The following is a 20,138-nucleotide window of genomic DNA, read 5'->3' as shown; positions in this document are numbered from 1 at the left end:
AATATGGGTAAAGTAGGACAAAATCTCCTTTGTGACATCTGTAGCCATGAAATGTTTTGAAAGGCTGGTCATGGCCCACATCAACACCACCATCCCAGACACTTTGGACCCACTCCAATTCGCATACCGCCCCAACAGGTCCATAGATAATGCAATCTCTATTGCACTCCACACAGCCCTTTCCACCTGGACAAAAGGAACACCTGTGTGAAAATGCTGTTTATTGACTACAGCTCAGCATTAAACACCATAGTGCCCTCCAAGCTCAACACTAAGCTAAGGACCCTGGGACTGAACACTTCCCTCTGCAACTAGATGCTGGAGGAGGTCAGAGACCTGGTTATGTGGTGCCAGGACAACAACCTCTCCCTCATTGTAAGCAAGACAAAGTAGCCGAGCACGCCCCCATTCACATCACCGGGGCTGTAGTGGAGCGGGTCGAGAGCTTCAAGTCCCTCGGTGTCCACTTCACTAAGGACCTATCATTGTCCAAACCCATCAACACAGTCCTGGAAGAGGGCACAACAATGCCTCTTCCCCTTCAGCAGGCTGAAAAGATTTGGCATGGGCCCTCATGTCCTCAAAGTTCTACAGCTGCACCATCGAGAGCATCTTGACTGGCTGCATCACCACTTGGTAGTGTTGTCACGATACCAGATTTTTTTACTTCGATACCAGATTTAGTATCATAATACTCGATACTGAAACGATACCATGGCAAAAAAAGAAAGTGTATTAGCTAAATTGACAGAATATATATTTCTTTTTTTATATTGAATGTGTTGATTACTAGTAGAACAAATATATATATACAGTGGGGAGAACAAGTATTTGATACACTGCCGATTTTGCAGGTTTTCCTACTTACATAGCATGTAGAGGTCTGTAATTTTTATCATAGGTGCACTTCAACTGTGAGAGACGGAATCTAAAACAAAAAATCCAGAAAATCACATTGTATGATTTTTAAGTAATTCATTTGCATTTTATTGCATGACATAAGTATTTGATCACCTACCAACCAGTAAGAATTCCGGCTCTCACAGACCTTTAAGAAGAGAGTTTTTCTTTAAGAAGCCCTCCTGTTCTCCACTCATTACCTGTATTAACTGCACCTGTTTGAACTCGTTACCTGTATAAAAGACACCTGTCCACACACTCAAACAGACTCCAAACTCTCCACAATGGCCAAGACCAGGGAGCTGTGTAAGGACATCAAGGATAAAATTGTAGACCTGCATAAGGCTGGGATGGGCTACAGGACAATAGGCAAGCAGCTTGGTGAGAAGGCAACAACTGTTGGCGCAATTATTAGAAAATGGGAGAAGTTCAAGATGACGGTCAATCACCCTCGGTCTGGGGCTCCATGCAAGATCTCACCTCGTGGGGCATCAATGATCATGAGAAAGATAAAGAAACAGATATAGCCCTTGGTTCTCTCCTGACCTGACTGCCCTTAACCAACAGAAAAACATCCTATGGCGTTCTGCATTAGCATCGAACAGCCCCCGTGATATGCAACTTTTCAGGGAAGCCAGAAACCAATATACACAGGCAGTTAGAACAGCCAAGGCTAGCTATTTCAAGCAGAAATTTGCTTCCTGCAACACAAATTCAAAAAAGTTCTGGGACACCGTAAAGTCCATGGAGAATAAGAACACCTCCTCCCAGCTTCCAACCGCTCTGAAGATAGGAAACACTGTCACCACCGACAAATCCACTATAATTGAGAATTTCAATAAGCATTTTTCTACGGCTGGCCATGCTTTCCACCTGGCTACCCCCACCCCGGACAACAGCACTGCCCTCCCCTCTGCTACTCGCCCAAGCCTTCCCCATTTCTCTTTCTCCCAAATACAGTCAGCTGATGTTCTAAATGAGCTGCAAAATCTGGACCCTTACAAATCAGCCGGGCTAGATAATCTGGACCCTTTCTTTCTAAAACTATCTGCTGAAATTGTTGCCACCCCTATTACTAGCCTCTTCAACCTCTCTTTCGTGTCGTCTGAGATCCCCAAAGATTGGAAAGCAGCTGCGGTTATCCCCCTCTTCAAAGGGGGGGACACCCTTGACCCTAACTGCTACAGACCTATATCTATCCTACCCTGCCTTTCTAAGGTCTTCGAAAGCCAAGTCAACAAACAGATTACCGACCATTTCGAATCCCACCACACCTTCTCCGCAATGCAATCTGGTTTCAGAGCTGGTCATGGGTGCACCTCAGCCACGCTCAAGGTCATAAACGATATCGTAACCGCCATCGATAGGAAACAATACTGTGCAGCCGTATTCATTGACCTGGCCAAGGCCTTTGACTCTGTCAATCACCACATCCTCATTGGCAGACTCGACAGCCTTGGTTTCTCTAATGATTGCCTCGCCTGGTTCACCAACTACTTCTCTGATCGAGTTCAGTGTGTCAAATCGGAGGGTCTGTTGTCCGGGCCTCTGGCAGTCTCTATGGGGGTGCCACAGGGTTCAATTCTTGGACCGACTCTCTTCTCTGTTTACATCAATGATGTCGCTCTTGCTGCTGGTGATTCTCTGATCCACCTCTACGCAGACGACACTATTCTGTATACTTCTGGCCCTTCTTTTGACACTGTGTTAACAACCCTCCAGGCGAGCTTCAATGCCATACAACTCTCCTTCCGTGGCCTCCAACTGCTCTTAAATACAAGTAAAACCAAATGCATGCTCTTCAACCGATCGCTGCCTGCTCCTGCCCGCCTGTCCAACATCACTACTTTGGACGGCTCTGACTTAGAATATGTGGACACCTACAAATACCTAGGTGTCTGGTTAGACTGTAAACTCTCCTTCCAGACTCACATCAAACATCTCCAATCCAAAGTCAAATCTAGAATTGGCTTCCTATTCCGCAACAAAGCATCCTTTACTCATGCTGCCAAACATACCCTTGTAAAACTGACCATCCTACCAATCCTCGACTTCGGTGATGTCATTTACAAAATAGCCTCCAAAACCCTACTCAATAAATTGGATGCAGTCTATCACAGTGCCATCCGCTTTGTCACCAAAGCCCCATATACTACCCACCACTGCGACCTGTACACTCTCGTTGGCTGGCCCTCGCTTCATACTCGTCGCCAAACCCACTGGTTCCAGGTCATCTACAAGACCCTGCTAGGTAAAGTCCCCCCTTATCTCAGCTCGCTGGTCACCATAGCAGCACCTACCTGTAGCACGCGCTCCAGCAGGTATATCTCTCTAGTCACCCCCAAAACCAATTCTTCCTTTGGACGCCTCTCCTTCCAGTTCTCTGCTGCCAATGACTGGAACGAACTACAAAAATCTCTGAAACTGGAAACACCTATCTCCCTCACTAGCTTTAAGCACCAGCTGTCAGAGCAGCTCATAGATTACTGCACCTGTATATAACCCATCTACAATTTAGCCCAAACAACTACCTCTTTACCTACTGTATTTATTTATTAATTTATTTTGCTCCTTTGCACCCCATTATTTCTGTCTCTACTTTGCACTTTCTTCCACTGCAAACCAACCATTCCATTGTTTTTTTATTTTTTATTTTACTTGCTGTGTTGTACTCACTTCGCCCCCATGGCCTTTTATATTTTTATTTATTTATACATATATTTGTTTGCCTTCACCTCCCTTATCTCACCTCACTTGCTCACATTGTATATAGACTTATTTTTTATTTTTTTTTCACTGTATTATTGACTATATGTTTGTTTTACTCCATGTGTAACTATGTGTTGTTGTATGTGTCGAACTGCTTTGCTTTATCTTGGCCAGGTCGCAATTGTAAATGAGAACGTGTTCTCAATTTGCCTACCTGGTTAAATAAAGGTTAAATAAAATAAATAAAAAAAAAAGGTGAGGGATCAGCCCAGAAATACATGGCAGGACCTGGTCAATGACCTGAAGAGAGCTGGGACCACAGTCTCAAAGAAAACCATTAGTAACACACTACGCCGTCGTGGATTAAAATCCTGCAGCGTACGCAAGGTCCCCCTGCTCAAGCCAGCGCATGTCCAGGCCCGTCTGAAGTTTGCCAATGACCATCTGGATGATCCAGAGGAGGAATGGGAGAAGGTCATGTGGTCTGATGAGACAAAAATAGAGCTTTTTGGTCTAAACTCCACTCGCTGTGTTTGGAGGAAGAAGAAGGATGAGTACAACCCCAAGAACACCATCCCAACCGTGAAGCATGGAGGTGGAAACATCATTCTTTGGGGATGCTTTTCTGCAAAGGGGACAGGACGACTGCACCGTATTGAGGGGAGGATGGATGGGGCCATGTATCGCGAGATCTTGGCCAACAAACTCCTTCCCTCAGTAAGAGCATTGAAGATGGGTCGTGGCTGGGTCTTCCAGCATGACAACGACCCGAAACACACAGCCAGGGCAACTAAGGAGTGGCTCCGTAAGAAGCATCTCAAGGTCCTGGAGTGGCCTAGCCAGTCTCCAGACCTGAACCCAATAGAAAATCTTTGAATTGAAAAAAAGTCCGTATTGCCCAGCGACAGCCCCGAAACCTGAAGGATCTGGAGAAGGTCGGTATGGAGGAGTGGGCCAAAATCCCTGCTGCAGTGTGTGCAAACCTGGTCAAGAACTACAGGAGACGTATGATCTCTGTAATTGCAAACAAAGGTTTCTGTACCAAATATTAAGTTCTGCTTTTCTGATGTATCAAATACTTATGTCATGCAATAAAATGCTAATTAATTACAAAAAAATCATACAATGTGATTTTCTGGATTTTTGTTTTAGATTCCGTCTCTCACAGTTGAAGTGTACCTATGATAAAATTACAGACCTCTACATGCTTTGTAAGTAGGAAAACCTGCAAAATCGGCAGTGTATCAAATACGTCTTCTCCCCACTGTATATATATTGTGACACCTTTGTGCCTTTTTTAAATCTCATTAAACGAAACGTATAAAATCTCCTAAGCCTTTGTTTACCACAGACTTTATTTTTGGCATTTATCCAAAAAAGCCATTAATTTGTCATGTTGTTTTGCTGCTATGTTGTTGTCTTAGGTCTCTCTTTGTGTAGTGTTGTGTTGTCTCTCTTGTTGTGATGTGTGTTTTGTCCTATAATTTTTAATCCCAGCCCCCGCAGGAGCCCTTTTGCCTTTTGGTAGGCCGTTATTGTAAATAAGAATTTGTTCTTAACTGACTTGCCTGGTTAAATAAATAAATGTACCTATGTCCAACGAACCATGGCGGAGTTAGTGCCTACGAAAAGTATACTACGATTCCCAGAGTGCATTTCACTTCCCAGGGTGCAATGCGCCGCCCAGGGCTTCTGGCTGTTACAGGCTACTGCTAGCAAGCCCAGACAAACGCTAAGCAGTCTAAATATATTGCTGTCAAGTTATGATTGCATTTCACATTACTTTTGTGTTGTGTAATTATATTATAATGCTCACATGAATGTCATGCTGAATATATTCCTGTCATTGTCATTCAAAAATAATTCAAATTGGCATCCAGAGTTGCGCTACGGTCTAAACTTTAAAAAAACTTTTTTATTAAGTTGCATATGTGCTCTTTATGACATAATGTTTAAAATTTGGTGAAATAATACTAAGTTACACTATTCAAAAAGGGCATGGAACATGGATACCGGTGGAGTGGAATAACCCATTTTATAAGTAACCTTTCAGTATAGGTAACCACTTTTGTCCCCTATACTAAATTCTCTCATCTCCATGTTTCCATTTCCGGTAGCTGGTTGGGGGGTTCGTCCTAGCCATCGGTATCTATGCGGAGGTGGAGCGGCAGCGCTACAAAACCCTGCAGGGGGTGTTCCTGGCCCCCGCCATCATCCTCATCGTCCTGGGGGTGGTGATGTTCATTGTCTCCTTCATCGGTGTGTTAGCCTCCCTCAGGGACAACCTGCTGCTCCTCAAAGTGGTGAGTAGTAGACTCACACAATTGCATACAAGACTGGGATATAAGCTTGAGGTTTATCAGGTTCACTACACACAGGACCTGGTTCAAATACATACAGTGCCTTCAAAGTATTCACACCCCCTTGACTTTTTACACATTTTGTTTTGTTACAGCCTGAATTTTTAAAATGTGTTAATACCCCATTATGTCAAAGTGGAATTATGTTTTTAAATCTATTCAACCCCTTTGTTATGGCAAGCCTAAATAAGTAAAAATGTTCTTTAAAAAGTCACATAATAAATTACATGAACTCACTCTGTGTGCAATAATGGTGTTTAACATGATTTTTCAATGACTACCTCATCTCTGTACCCCACACATACAATTATCTGTAAGGTCCCTCATTTGAGCAGTGAATTGCAAGCAGATTCAATAGCAAAGACCAATAAGGTTTTCCAATGCCTCACAAAGAATGGTACCTATTGGTAGATGGGTAAAAATAAAAAAGCAGACATTGAATATCTCTTTGAGCATGGTGAAGTTATTAATTACACTTTGGATGGTTTATCAACACACCCAGTCACTACAAATATATAGGCGTCCTTCCTAACTTAGTTGCTGAAGAGGAAGGAAACCGTTCAGGGATTTCACCATGAGGCCAATTGTGACTTTAAACAGTTACAGGGTTTAATGGCTGTGATAAGACAAAACTGAGGATGGATGAATAAAACTGTAGTTACTCCACAATACTAACCTAAATTACAGAGTGAAAGGAAGGAAGCCTGTACAGAATAAAAATATTCCAAAACATGCATCCTGTTTGCAATAAGGCACTAAGTAAAACTGTAAAAATTGTGGCAAAGAAATGAACTTTATGTTCTGAATACAACACATTATGTTTGGGGCAAATCCAACACAGCACATCACTGAGTACCACCCTTCATATTTTCAAGCATGGTGGTGGCTGCATCATGTTATGGGTATGCTTGTCATCGGCAAGGGATAGGGAGATGTTGTTGTTGTTGTTGATAAAAATAAATGGAATGGAGCTAAGCACAGGCAAAATCCTAGAGCAAAACCTGGTTGTCTGCTTTCCAACAGACACTGGGACACATTCACTTTTCAGCAGGACAATAACCTAAAGCCCAAGGCCAAATATACACTAAAGTAGCTTATCAAGACGACATTTATTGAATGTTCCTGAATTGCCTAGTTACAGTTTTGACTTAAATCGGCTTGAAAATCTATGGCAAGACTTAAATGGATGTCTAGCAATGATCAACCTCCAACTTGATAGAGCTTGAATAATGTTTAAAACAAAAGTGCAAATATTGTACAATCCATGTATCGAAAACTTACTCAGACTCACAGTGGTAATCTCTGCCAAAGGTATTCACTCAGGGGTGTGAATACTTATGTAAAAGAGATTTCATTTTCAATACATTTGCAAAAAATGTTTAAACATGTTTTCACTTTGTCATTATGGGGTGTTTTGTGTAGATGGGGGGGGAGGGTTTATTTAATCCATTTTGAATTCAGGCTGTAACATAACAAACTGAAGTAAGTCAAGGGGTACTTTCTGAATGCACTGTATGTCAAATACAGTATGTTCATGTATTTAAGCTGTGTTTTATTTACCTTGGGCTTTACAATTATGGGACTATTTCATTGGTTCCGTTGTACCTGGGGAAAAAATGGTTGGTCGCTAAATCCGGTGAGAAATAGGACCATGTAAAAATGGCTAGCTGGAGCTCGTCTGAGCGGTTGGCAGGATATGCCCTCACCTGCTATAAACTTAATGCTGATTAGTTTTGGTTCTTTCAACTATAGTGCTGTTCAGTTAGAACATGATGTTGAGGCCTATCACTGTAACTTGGTCACCAGCTCCGTCCATTAGAAGGTTTTATATACAGTGCATTCGGAAAGTATTCAAACCCCTTGATTTTGACACAATACCCCATAATGACAAAGCAAAAAGCACGTTTTTTTAAATTGTTGCCAAACCCCGAAAATATCACATTTACATAAGTATTCAGAGCCTTTACTCAGTACTTGGTTGAAGCACCTTTGGCAGCGATTACAGCCTCGAGTCTTCTTGTGTATGACGCTACAAGCTTGGCACACCTGTATTTGGGGAGTTTCCCATTCTTCTCTGCAGATCCTCTCAAGCTCTGTCAGGTTGGATGGGGAGTGTCGCTGCACAGCTATTTTCAGGTCTCTCCAGAGATGTTAGATCGGGTTCAAGTCCGGGGTCTGGCTGGGCCACTCAAGGACATTCAGAGACTTGTCCCGAATCCACTCCTGCGTTGTCTTTGTGCTTCAGGTCATTGTCCTTTTGGAAGGTGAACTTTCGCCCCAGTCTGAGGTCCTTAGCGCTCTGGAGCAGGTTTTTATCAAGGATCTCTCTGTACTTTGCTCTGTTCATCTTTCCCTCGATCCTGACTAGTCTCCCAGTCCCTGCCACTGAAAAACATCCCCACATCATGATTCTGCCACCATGTTTCACCGTAGGGATGGTTCCAGGTTTCCTCCAGATGTGACATTTGGCTTTCAGGCCAAAGAGTTCAATCTTGGTTTCATCAGACCAGAGAATCTTGTTTCTCATGGTCTGAGAGTCCTTTTTAGGTGCCTTTTGGCAAACTACATTCTTTACATTTACATTTTAGTCATTTAGCAGACGCTCTTATCCAGAGCGACTTACAGTAAAAATAAAATAAAATAAAAAAAATGTTATAAGATGTATGCACTATACATCTTATAACATTTTTTTTATTTTATTTTATTTTTTTACATACTGAGACAAGGATATCCCTACCGGCCAAACCCTCCCTAACCCGGACGACGCTATGCCAATTGTGCGTCGCCCCACGGATCTCCCGGCCGGCTGCGACAGAGCCTGGGAGCGAACCCAGCCCAGCCTGGGCGCGAACCCAGAGAATCTGGTGGCGCAGCTAGCACTGCGATGCAGTGCCCTAGACCACTGGGAGACCCGGGTGGCGGGCTACAAGCGGGCTGTAATGTGCCTTTTACTGAGGAGGGGCTTGCGTCTGGCCACTCTACCATCAAAGGCCTAATTGGTGGAGTGCTGCAGAGATGGTTATCCTTCTGGAAGGTTCTCTCATCTCCACAGAGGAACTCTGGATTTCTGTCAGTGACCATCGGGTTCTTGGTCACCTCCCTGACCAAGGCCCTTCTGCCCCAATTGCTCAGTTTAGCCGGGCGGCCGGCTCTAGAAAGAGTCTTGGTGGTTCCAAACATCTTCCATTTAAGAATGATGGAGGCCACTGTGTTCCTTTGGACTTTCAATGCTGCAGAATTTTTTTTTGGTACCCTTCCCCAGATCTGTGCCTCGACACAATCCTGTCTCTGATCTCTACAGACAATTCCTTTGACCTCATGGCTTGGTTTTTGATCTGACGTACACTGTCAACTGTGGGATCTTAATATTGACAGGTGTGTGTGCCTAATCATGTCATATCAATTGAATTTACCACAGGTGGACTCCGATCAAGTTGAAGAAACATCTCAAGGATGACCAGTGGAAACAGGATGCACCTGAGCTCAATTTCGAGTCTCATAGCAAAGGGCCTTTATACTTTTTTAAATAAGATATTTCTGTTAAGTTTATTACATTTTTTTGCAAAAAAATCTTCACCTGTTTTCGCTTTGTCATTATGGGGTATTGTGTGTAGATTGATGAGGGGGAAAAAAGTATTTAATCCATTTTAGAATAAGGCTGTAACTTAAAATGTTGGAAGGGGTCTGAATGCTTTCCAAATGCCCTGTAGGTGTGGTGCACAACACTTCAAGATAGAAAAATAGTATGTAAGAGTCCTTAATTATAGAAATCTTCTTGAGACGGCAGGGGAACATGCTCTGACTTGAGGTGTGCGGGGTGGAGACCTGGACTGCATCCAAGCACACTGATTGGTTGGAATTGAGAGCGATGTAGGCTGTCATTGTAAATAGGAATTTGTTCTTAACTGACTTGCCTAGTTAAATAAAGATTTAAAAAAATGATTGACAGGTCTGAAGGCCAGTCAGGTTAAGAGGGCCAGCCTTTTTTACAGTACCATTCCATTGGTTTCAGTTGTTAAATTCTAGGAAGTTCCAAGCTGCAACACTGACTGCATGGGCTTGGAATGAGCCTTATAATGTGCTTCTGTGACTGTGTACATTCCTTGAAACAACAGTCTTTCTCAATATAATTTCAGGTCTTCAGTGTTAGTGGCACGAGACAATTTAGCTCATATCAGTATGCAAAGTATGTGCTAAGCCATAAATGTTACCTGAAAATGTTTGCATAGCATCACCGTTGGCTGGGTTGTTATAGCTTGATTTGTCTGCAAAGTCAAACAAGCGGTAATTAAGACACAACCACTAATGAAAGTCCACTAGCTCCATAATTATCACTGATTTATTAATTTGGAACAGTTTACCCACCCGCGTTGACAACATTTTGAAATATGTAACTGTACTGTAGCAGGCCCTCATCCATTTTGCATTTTTCACTTTGCTCTTATGAATTAATGACCAAATGAATATTAATCACATTTGAAATGCTTGCAACCACTTTTAATGAGACACCAGTACTTGTAACGTATTGAATTTGATTCCTTTATATAGTTTGACTCACTTTTGAACATATTTGAGTTTTTTTGTCTTGTACTAAAAGCAAGGTATTTTTACCCTGAAGAAATTCTGCAATTTTGTTTAATTGGGGAACACGTCTTTTTTTTATGCTACAGTGCAGGAAACTACAATACAGGCTGTTTGAATTGAGCCTGATATTAAAAGACATTAGGCATTCATCAATGATTGATCAATACATTTGTTTTCATATATAAAAAGTTGCTATGAAAATGGTAGAGAGCAGCAGCAGTCTAGATGTCAGAGCTAACCGTTGGTTTTGGGGTTAGCAAGATACGATCAAAGATGGGCGGCAGGTAGCCTAGTGGTTAGAGCGTTGGACAAGTAACCGAAAGGTTGCAAGATCGAATCCCCGAGCTGACAAGGTAAAAATCTGTCGTTCTGCCCCTGAACAAGGCAGTTAACCCACTGTTCCTAGCCTGTCATTGAAAATAAGAATTTGTTCTTAACTGACTTGCCTAGTTAAATAAAGTTTAAAAAATTAAATTCTGATCAAAAGGACTCTAACCAAATGTCCATTAAACCATTTAAACTTGACTGTTCTGTGTATTAACCTTTTTTAAATGTGTGTTTTTTAGTTTCTCTACACCTTGACAGTCTGTCTTATTCTGGAGCTCCTCGGTGGCATCCTGGCTCTGGTTTTCAGGCATCAGGTACTGTAAACCCCTGTTATATCACGTTATTAAACTCATAATCATAGATTTTCTCTCAATCTCTAAACTCAGCAAAAAAAGAAACGTCCTCTCACTGTCAACTGCGTTTATTTTCAGCCAACTTAACATGTGTAAATATTTGTATGAACATAACAACTGAGACATAAACTGAACAAGTTCCACAGACATGTGACTAACAGAAATGGAATAATGTGTCCCTGAACAAAGTGGGGGTCAAAAGTAAAAGTCAGTATCTGGTGTGGCCACCAGCTGCATTAAGTACTGCAGTGCATCTCCTCCTCATGGACTGCACCAGATTTGCCAGTTCTTGCTGTGTGATGTTACCCCACTCTTCCACCAAGGCACCTGCAAGTTCCCTGACATTTCTGGGGGGAATGGCACTAGCCCTCACCCTCTGATCCAACAGGTACCAGACGTGCTCAATGGGATTGAGATCTGGGCTTTTTGCTGGCCATGGCAGAACACTGACATTCTTGTCTTGCAGGAAATCACGCACAGAACGAGCAGTATGGCTGGTGGCATTGTCATGCTGGAGGGTCATGTCAGGATGAGCCTGCAGGAAGGGTAGCACATGAGGGAGGAGGATGTCTTCCCTGTAACACACAGCGTTGAGATTGCCTGCAATGACAACAAACTCAGTCTGCTGATGCTGTGACACATCTCCCCAGACCATGACGGACCCTCCACCTCCAAATCGATCCCGCTCCAGAGTACAGGCCTCGGTGTAATGCTCATTCCTTCGACGATAAACGCGAATCCGACCATCACCCCTGGTGAGACAAAACCGCGACTCGTCAGTGAAGAGCACTTTTTGCCAGTCCTGTCTTGTCCAGCGACGGTGGGTTTGTGCCCATAGGCGACATTGTTGCTGGTGATGTCTGGTGAGGACCTGCCTTACAACAGACCTACAAACCCTCAGTCCAGCCTCTCTCAGCCTATTGCAGACAGTCTGAGCACTGATGGAGGGATTGTGCGTTCCTGGTGTAACTCGGGCAGTTGTTGTTGCCATCCTGTACCTGTCCCGCAGGTGTGACGTTCGCATGTACCGATCCTGTGCAGGTGTTGTTACACGTGGCCTGTCTCCCTGTAGCACTGTCTTAGGTGTCTCACAGTACGGACATTGCAATTTATTGCCATGGCCACATTTGCAGTCCTCATGCCTCCTTGCAGCAAGCCTAAGGCACGTTCACGCAGATGAGCAGGGACCCTGTGCATCTTTCTTTTGGTGTTTTTCAGAGTCAGTAGAAAGGCCTCTTTTTAGTGTCCTAAGTTTTCATAACTGTGACCTTAGTTGCCTACCGTTTGTAAGCTGTTAGTGTCTTAACGACCTTTCCACAGGTGCATGTTCATTAAATGTTTATGGTTCATTGAACAAGCATGGGAAACAGTGTTTAAACCTTTTACAATTAAGATCTGTGAAGTTATTTGAATTTTTACGAATTATCTTTGAAAGACAGGGTCCTGACAAAGGGACGTTTCTTTTTTTTGCTGAGTTGATATACATGCCGTCTCTTATTGGATACGTTTACCTGGGCTTGTGCAAAGTTCTGATTTTAAAGGGGCAATCAGCAGCTGCTACATCCATTTCTGGACATATAAATTAATGATATGTACACATTTCTTCTTGAATAATATAACTTAGAAATGCCTCATGAGAGCCCAAAATATAAGCTTGTTTTATTCCAGTGTTTGTAAACAAAGTAAATGTAAACGAACACTATATAGCCTCAAGATGGTTAAAACTATAATGTTCATATCATGGATCCTTGCATGGCTCTGTCTATATGAATTTGAGTGTGGTTACATTTTTCCAGCCCCATCCTTCAGCTTTTTACCGAAACGGTGGCTGGGAGACGCTTTGTTATTGTTTCTACTGCTGGTTGCCGCTTTACATTGGAGAGCTAACAAGTTTATGAAACGTGTACATTACAATATGTCAACGTAGTGGGACTAAATCAGTTGTTGATATCAGGCATGGATATTAACTGCAAATTTGATATCAGATTGCCACTTGTGGTTTCCATGTAGGCATTTTCAAATGTATTGTCTATGATATTCCAATTACCATTGCGTTTTGAAGTTTGTGAAAGATTTCTGGCCTTTACATTGTTAAGCCACTAACTTCTAAGAATGTGAGACCCTTAATTTGATATGCTGATATCAATAATACAAAATCAACGAGTTATTCATTTTTTTCTTGCATAATGACCCTTTCCTGTTGTGTCAATGACAAGAACAAGATCAGCTTGATAAGCACACTTCTATTTGATCTGTATTGAAGATTAGATGTAGAAAACCTAGGAGTCTTTTTGGGAGAAGATGAAAAAGAAGGGAGAAAGTTCTAGAACCAATAGAAAAAAAACATTAGCACAGCATTTCACAATTTCATAAATATTTAAGGTAAACGTTTAAACAGCAATGACTAGTCTAATCTGTAGAGAGAATTGACATTTTCAAATCTCAACAGTAACTAATCCACCAATGGTCAAATGCATATGTTATTGAAAGATTTGAATTTAATGTAAATGGCTCAAGTCAGGATGATTTTTAATAAAAAATAGGTTACACAGTCATTTGTCTCTGAGGAATTTCTCATGACTGAATTTAGGTCATTTTTATTGAGAGGAGGAATAAAGGGAGAGTGTCGGTCAGTGAAGAGTCCCCCTTTTTTTTATTACTCAATTGTTATAATGCTGCCTACACACTAATATCTCAATCCTACAGTCTTAATACATTTCACCCTCTATTTTACTTTTCCACCATAGACAGTGGATCTCTTAAACAAAAACATTCGCAAAGGAATGGTGAATTACTACGATGATCTGGATTTCAAGAACATCATGGACTTTGTTCAGAGAAAGGTAAGATTTCTGTTTGAAAAATAAGTGGATTTTCTTTGAAACTGTTTGCCAGCTATTCCCTCCATTGCTGTTGACCAAATGTAATTTGGGATTATTCACTTTGTGACATGGTGGTTGGCCAACTCAAGGGCGAAGAGCAGTTTGTAATTTAGATGATTCCTACTGGGTTGGAGAGCGGTGGATGCTGTCCATACATCATTTGGAGTTCACATTCTCACACCTAACCTTGACCAAATGTGTTATTGAGAACTCCTTTTCACCAGCGACCCTGCTTTGAGTTGTTACACAGGAGGACTACTGATGATCGAAACGTCAAATCAGACACAAGCATTGGGATTTATTTTGAGAATTATACTAACAATATTTTATTCCATGAGCAACACCAAGCCGTTTTGTAGGATGGAAAACGTTGAAGGAAATAACTACTTGTGAATGTTGAAGGACAGGTCTGTCTCCCATAATAGAATATTAATGTGTCATTCTGTCTCAATTCTCTCCAACTGACGTGTTTGACATTTCCTGAACCACATCAAACACAGGAGCTTTGACAATCCCCACTGAGGAAGGTAGTGGTGTTAGTTTGGACTTGTTGATGGGAGGTAAATCAATACGACTGCATTGAGTGAATACTGCTGTCCCCTTTTTATAGCCTTGAAAAGCCTTCCAGATCAGTAGAAAGGAAAACTGTCTCTGAACTGACTATTGAATAAGAGTTTGTGTGTTGTAGCTCTTTCCCCCTAGGTACTTTGACAGGGTTTTCACAGATTTTTTCCCCCCTTAAGTGCAGGCTTATGGTGAGATGTTGAACTGCTTCAGGTTAGACAGTGTTTGAGTCTACGTCAGACTTATTTTTAGAGTGCGAGGGAGTAAGTGTAGTTCAATTTGCTTTTAACTCGGAGGCGTTTCGCCAGCCTCTGGAAGTGGTCACTCAGATGGAAGCAGGTTCTATGGGGGATAGATTGTATTGTGTACCGTAGGATATCTTTCATATGATGGGTTAAGTGGCGTCAGAGGCACAGCTTTTTAGGGAGACGTGGCTTTCTGCCACTGGATTGAGACATCTGCAAATGTATTTGCATAAAAAACGTTCACTTCACAGGACTGTGAAAAGGTACACTATTAAAATGAGTTTGCAACCACATGCAAAACATTTGTGAATGTTCAATGACAGTCTTTACGCTTTTAAGCAAAGGTCTCTGCTATTCCAAGTCGTGTATGTAATGACTGTAATTATAGCAGGGTATTTTAATAGCACTCAAATGGATGCACGTATCTCAAGCCTCTTTTGCAGAACACTAGATGGCTGAATTAGATTTCTAGCTCGTGGTGTGATATTTCGCTTCTAGGTTTTGTGTGTGTCCAAAACTAACATTTAACATTTAGCACAGGCCCGGTTTTTGTTTATTGATCTCTAGAGTAGGCCTAGTATTGCTTTAGCTTGGGTTAGTTCTTACACTTTGATGTTAGTCTGTACTGGCCTACATGGTCTCTGTGGTGAACCATGCATAGCGCTTGTAGAATCTGCTGGAGAAAAGGTTACTTGCTAATCTCCCTAAGCACAAACAAGGTCTCTCTATCTCATGTGTTTGTAACTCAATCATGTCAGAGCCACTCCACCTCATTAGTTCTCCATCATCACAACCATGGTTTCTTCGGGAGGGGGGGTTCTTCAGGAATACATATGTTCATAGGTAAAGATGCCCAGATTTCTAAATGATTCTCTTACAATCTCGATTTAAAAAGCCACTCTACTAAGAGTGTCTAGTTTACTGGAACTAGCGAAATGCTGAAGTAATTACCCTAGCTGCATTTGAGATGCAGAGAGCCATTCAAATGAGTTGGGGGACTGGCATAGGAATCCTGCTGTCCGTAAAAAAAATATTTTAAAAAGTGGACTAATATTTATTCATACATTCCCCCATGAGAGCAGTTGGCTCAATGAATGAATGCAGAATAGTGAATATCCATATTATTCAAGTAAAATATGGAATTTACCTCTGGACATTCTTAATAACTGTTAATTTTGATCCCTTCACTGAAACTTTACAGGGTTCTAAATGACCAAATGATGTTTCACACCCATAATGCTATAGCTTCTGGCATAGTACACTTAAAACTTTCAGAGAATCCTATCCAGCTAATTGAAATAAATACTAGCAAATTGCTCTACGTGTTTTTAAGAGCCTTTTTAAGGTATGAGATTTGAAGACAAAGCAGACCCACAGTGTGTATCTCAGCTCTTGTAAATTGTAGTAATTGCAAAAGCTCAACGTGTAAACAACCTTGCTGTACCAGAGCAGAAAAGTTAGAAATTGTACTTGAAGTTCAAACTAACAACAATTTAAAGCCCTTTATAAGGCTATAGTTCTATGCTTCAAAAATAATGTATAAGCAAATGGCATGCTAGAGTGTGGTAAAGCTAAGAGTTATGCCACTTGTTGTGCATGATGTAAGGACCTGTTAAAAACATATTGTATTGGATGTGTGTATCTGTGTAGGCATAAAGGGTTTGTGACCGCTTAATTAAGCCTTTAAAGTTGTGTGTTTTTAAAGAGGGATCAAGGTATAGGCCAGTGGCGTAGCGCAGTTTGGAAGCGATTACAGTTGAGTCTTTCTGGGTAAGTCTCTAAAAGCTTTGCACACCTGGATTTTACAATATTTTGCACATTATTATTATTATTATTTTATTCTTCAAGCTTTGTCAAGTTGGTTGTTGATCATTGCTAGACAACCATTTTCAGGTCTTGCCATAGATTTTCAAGCAGATTTAAGTCAAAACTGTAACTCGGCCACTCATGAACATTCACTGTCTTCTTGGTAAGCAACTCCAGTGTAGATTTAACCTTTAGGTTATTGTCCTGCTGAAAGGTGAATTCATCTCCCAGTGTCTGGTGGAAAGCAGACTGAACCAGGTTTTCCTCTAGGACTTTGCCTGTGCTTCATTTTGTTTATTTTTTATCCTGGAAAAACTCCCCAGTCCTTAATCATTACAAGCATGCCCATAGCATGATGCAGCCACCCCTATGCTTGAATATATGGAGAGTGGTACTCAGTATTGTATTGTATTTCCCCCAAACATAACACAAACTTTTTTTGCAGTACTGTATTACTTTAGTGTGTTGTTACGAACAGGATGTTTTGGAATATTGCTATAGGCCTACCATTCTATAACTGTTTTGATTGTTAATACAACTATGTTTGTTTCTGTCTGTTCTGTCTTTACAGTTCAAATGTTGTGGAGGGCAGGAGTACAAAGACTGGGAAGTGAACATGTACCATAACTGTACAGCTCCTGGACCGCTGGCTTGTGGAGTGCCTTACACCTGCTGCCTCGAAAACAAGGTCTCTGCTGCTCTTCCTTTGAGAGCTCATTATGCAAATTACAATATAATAGATTGTTATTTAAATCCATTTTAATGCAAATTTGAAAAAATAAATAATAAATCTGTCACAGTACCCAACCAAACATACATGACAGGCTGGGAGCAACATAGGGTCAACTCAGCAGAGCAGTGACCGTGGTGCAGTTTTGGGGGTTTAAGTTTCTTGCTTGAGGACAAAACGGCAGTAGGTAGCATAATGATGCCAGCAACCCCCCGACTGCAGTTCACTCCGCCCTGCTTTTATCCATCAGCCCTGTGTTTCAAACCAATAACCTTCCAGTTACTGGCCCGCCTCTCTAACCTCGAGGCTACTGTTTTCTCCAAGTGACAAAACATTTCATAAGTTCACATTTTCTTCTGACAAGTGTCTGGTGGAAAGCAGACTGAATCATCAGGTTTTGGTTATTTACACTCATAACTGAACTGGTTAGCATTGTATTGTTTCAGCAGAGAATGTTTTATTGTCACATACACCGGAGCAGTGAAATGTGGTGTTTGACAGGGTCAGCCATAGTCATATGGCACCTCTGGAGCATATTAGTGCTCAAGGGGCATATCGACATATTTTTCACCTTGTCGGCTCGGGTATTCGAATCAGCGACCTTTTGGTTACTGGCCTAACGCTCTAACCGCTAGGCGACCTGCCGCCTTATTGGAGACCACATCCATAGCAGCACTGCATGTCCCCTAAAACATTTGCATACTTGTCGAAAACTATTCATCACTAGCTTAGATTTTATCTCTGTATCTCTAGATGCCTCCTATGACATTTGTTCCCCTCTGTGTTGTTCTGAGCCCTACATTCAACAGTAGGGTCGTTCTTGAATTGCGGTGGCATTTTGGCATTGCATTCTTTTCATTTTAATTTATTTGGGTACCTCTTCCCATTCTAAATCAACTATGACAGCTTAATGACTTTTAAATAATTGTTATCATGATGATAACATTGTGCCACCAGTAGGAGTAGAAACACCAATGACAAATAGGTAATTGAAGATCTTCTTAAATGGAGGCCACAGATGCTCAATCCATTTCAAAATAATTTACTAAAGTGATATGATTTAATAATTTTTCTCACAATGTAATTTCTCTTCATTTAAATTGAATAACACCAAAAGCACTATTTAGGCACCAAATTATCAATGGAATCCTCAAATGGATGACCTACTAGAAGTTTGATTAACTCATACATTTCTTTAATATAGACCCCTCGCCTGATAACTTTGCCACTGGAGGGAATGCTCAAGGTCCTTGTATAACTTTGTATTTTATTTAACCTTTTAATTAACTAGGCAAGTCAGTTAAGAACACATTCTTATTTCCAATGACGGCCTACTCCAGCCAAACCCTAACCCGGACGACGCTGGGCCAATTGTGCGCCACCCTATGGGACTGCCAATCACGGCCGGTTGTGATACAGCCTGGAATCGAACCAGGGTCTGTAGGGATGCCTCTAGCACTGAGATGCCGTGCCTTAGACCACTGTGCCACTCGGGAGCCCCCGGTAACACCAATGACAACTTAAACATATATATTTGTTTTAAACTATTTTAATAGCCTTATTTGCTTTTATTGAGCTATACAATATATTAATTGTTTATTTTCTAGCATTTTAAAATAAATATCTCTAAATCTGAAAAATATGTCATTAGAACTCTACTCATCACTACTGGGACAAGCCAATTTGCTTGCCCTTTAAACAATGCATCAAAATATAGGTTTTGAAGTATAAAGGATTATGTTTTATTATTGATTAACAGTTCCATATAAACACAAACCAGTATGATGTGCAACTATTTGTAATTTTAGTGTTTTTTATTGTTTCTGAGGCTGAGGGGCTCAAATGCCATCACAATTCAATATCACAGCTTGCAATACTTGCAATTGTATTGCTTTTAATTTATCTGGTGAGAGGCAGCAGTCAACATTTACTTTCTTTTATGTCATCAACCATTGCCAGAAACATTTCACATGGGGAAAGAGGCTAGTCGGGATCTTTGTTAATCAATATCACAGGGCTGTGATTTGGTTCTGTATTCAGTCATAGCTAAATATAAACATTTATTGAAAAGATTAATGTTGTGAACTCTGACAAAAAAAATCTGACTGAAAAAACGTTGCATTATTAATTTGCTGAGAAAGCAATTGCATGTATAAGTAAGGTACACGCAATTCATCAATCAGTAGGGGTCCGGGACAAGGTAGCGCGCCATGTGAAGTTGGGTCAGGGGTGCACAGCTGCAGTCAGAAAAGGAGCACTGGATCATCAGGTGGACTGGCAACAGGAACTGCCAGGAATCATCAGGTCAGGCTGTCCTCAGGCACGGTGCGCCGGCCCTCTGGGAGGGGAGACGCAGCACTCACAAAACATGGGGTCTGTAGATGTGAGCCTTTACCATCTGGGTGTCACTCAGCAGAACTGACAACCACTTTGTGCTCTTAAAAAGTACAAAGAGAACATAGGCAGGTGGGGACAGGGGCCTTATGCTGCCATGCCGCTGTAAGAGGATCTGGCTCTGAATCCTAATATGTTGTCCTGATGGCTCTCAATCCTAATATGTTGTCCTGATTTTAAATGGCAAGATAAAAAAGACTCAGTCTATTTTATTAAACTGCTTATGGACATGCAAACCTTTTTGTCTAATGTTGTCTCAACGATTTCAAGTCTTAACCTGTAGC

The 20,138-nt window shown here is 41.4% G+C and overlaps 1 protein-coding gene across 1 annotated transcript in view; it reads left to right on the top strand.

Moving 5' to 3' along the window:
• The window catches only part of LOC139580424 (tetraspanin-15-like), a 35,473-nt gene that overhangs the window by 6,379 nt on the left and 8,956 nt on the right, over positions 1-20,138 (top strand). Inside the window, exons 2-5 of the mRNA XM_071409084.1 lie at positions 5,727-5,912; positions 11,120-11,194; positions 13,981-14,076; positions 17,302-17,418. Coding sequence (XP_071265185.1) covers positions 5,727-5,912; positions 11,120-11,194; positions 13,981-14,076; positions 17,302-17,418 — 474 coding nt within the window. The remainder of the gene's footprint in view (positions 1-5,726; positions 5,913-11,119; positions 11,195-13,980; positions 14,077-17,301; positions 17,419-20,138) is intronic.

Source organism: Salvelinus alpinus, chromosome 7 (assembly GCF_045679555.1).
Source record: "Salvelinus alpinus chromosome 7, SLU_Salpinus.1, whole genome shotgun sequence".
NCBI lineage: Eukaryota > Metazoa > Chordata > Actinopteri > Salmoniformes > Salmonidae > Salvelinus > Salvelinus alpinus.
The sequence above is the reverse complement of the archived record's forward strand: the minus strand, read 5'-3'. Positions and strand labels throughout refer to the sequence as shown.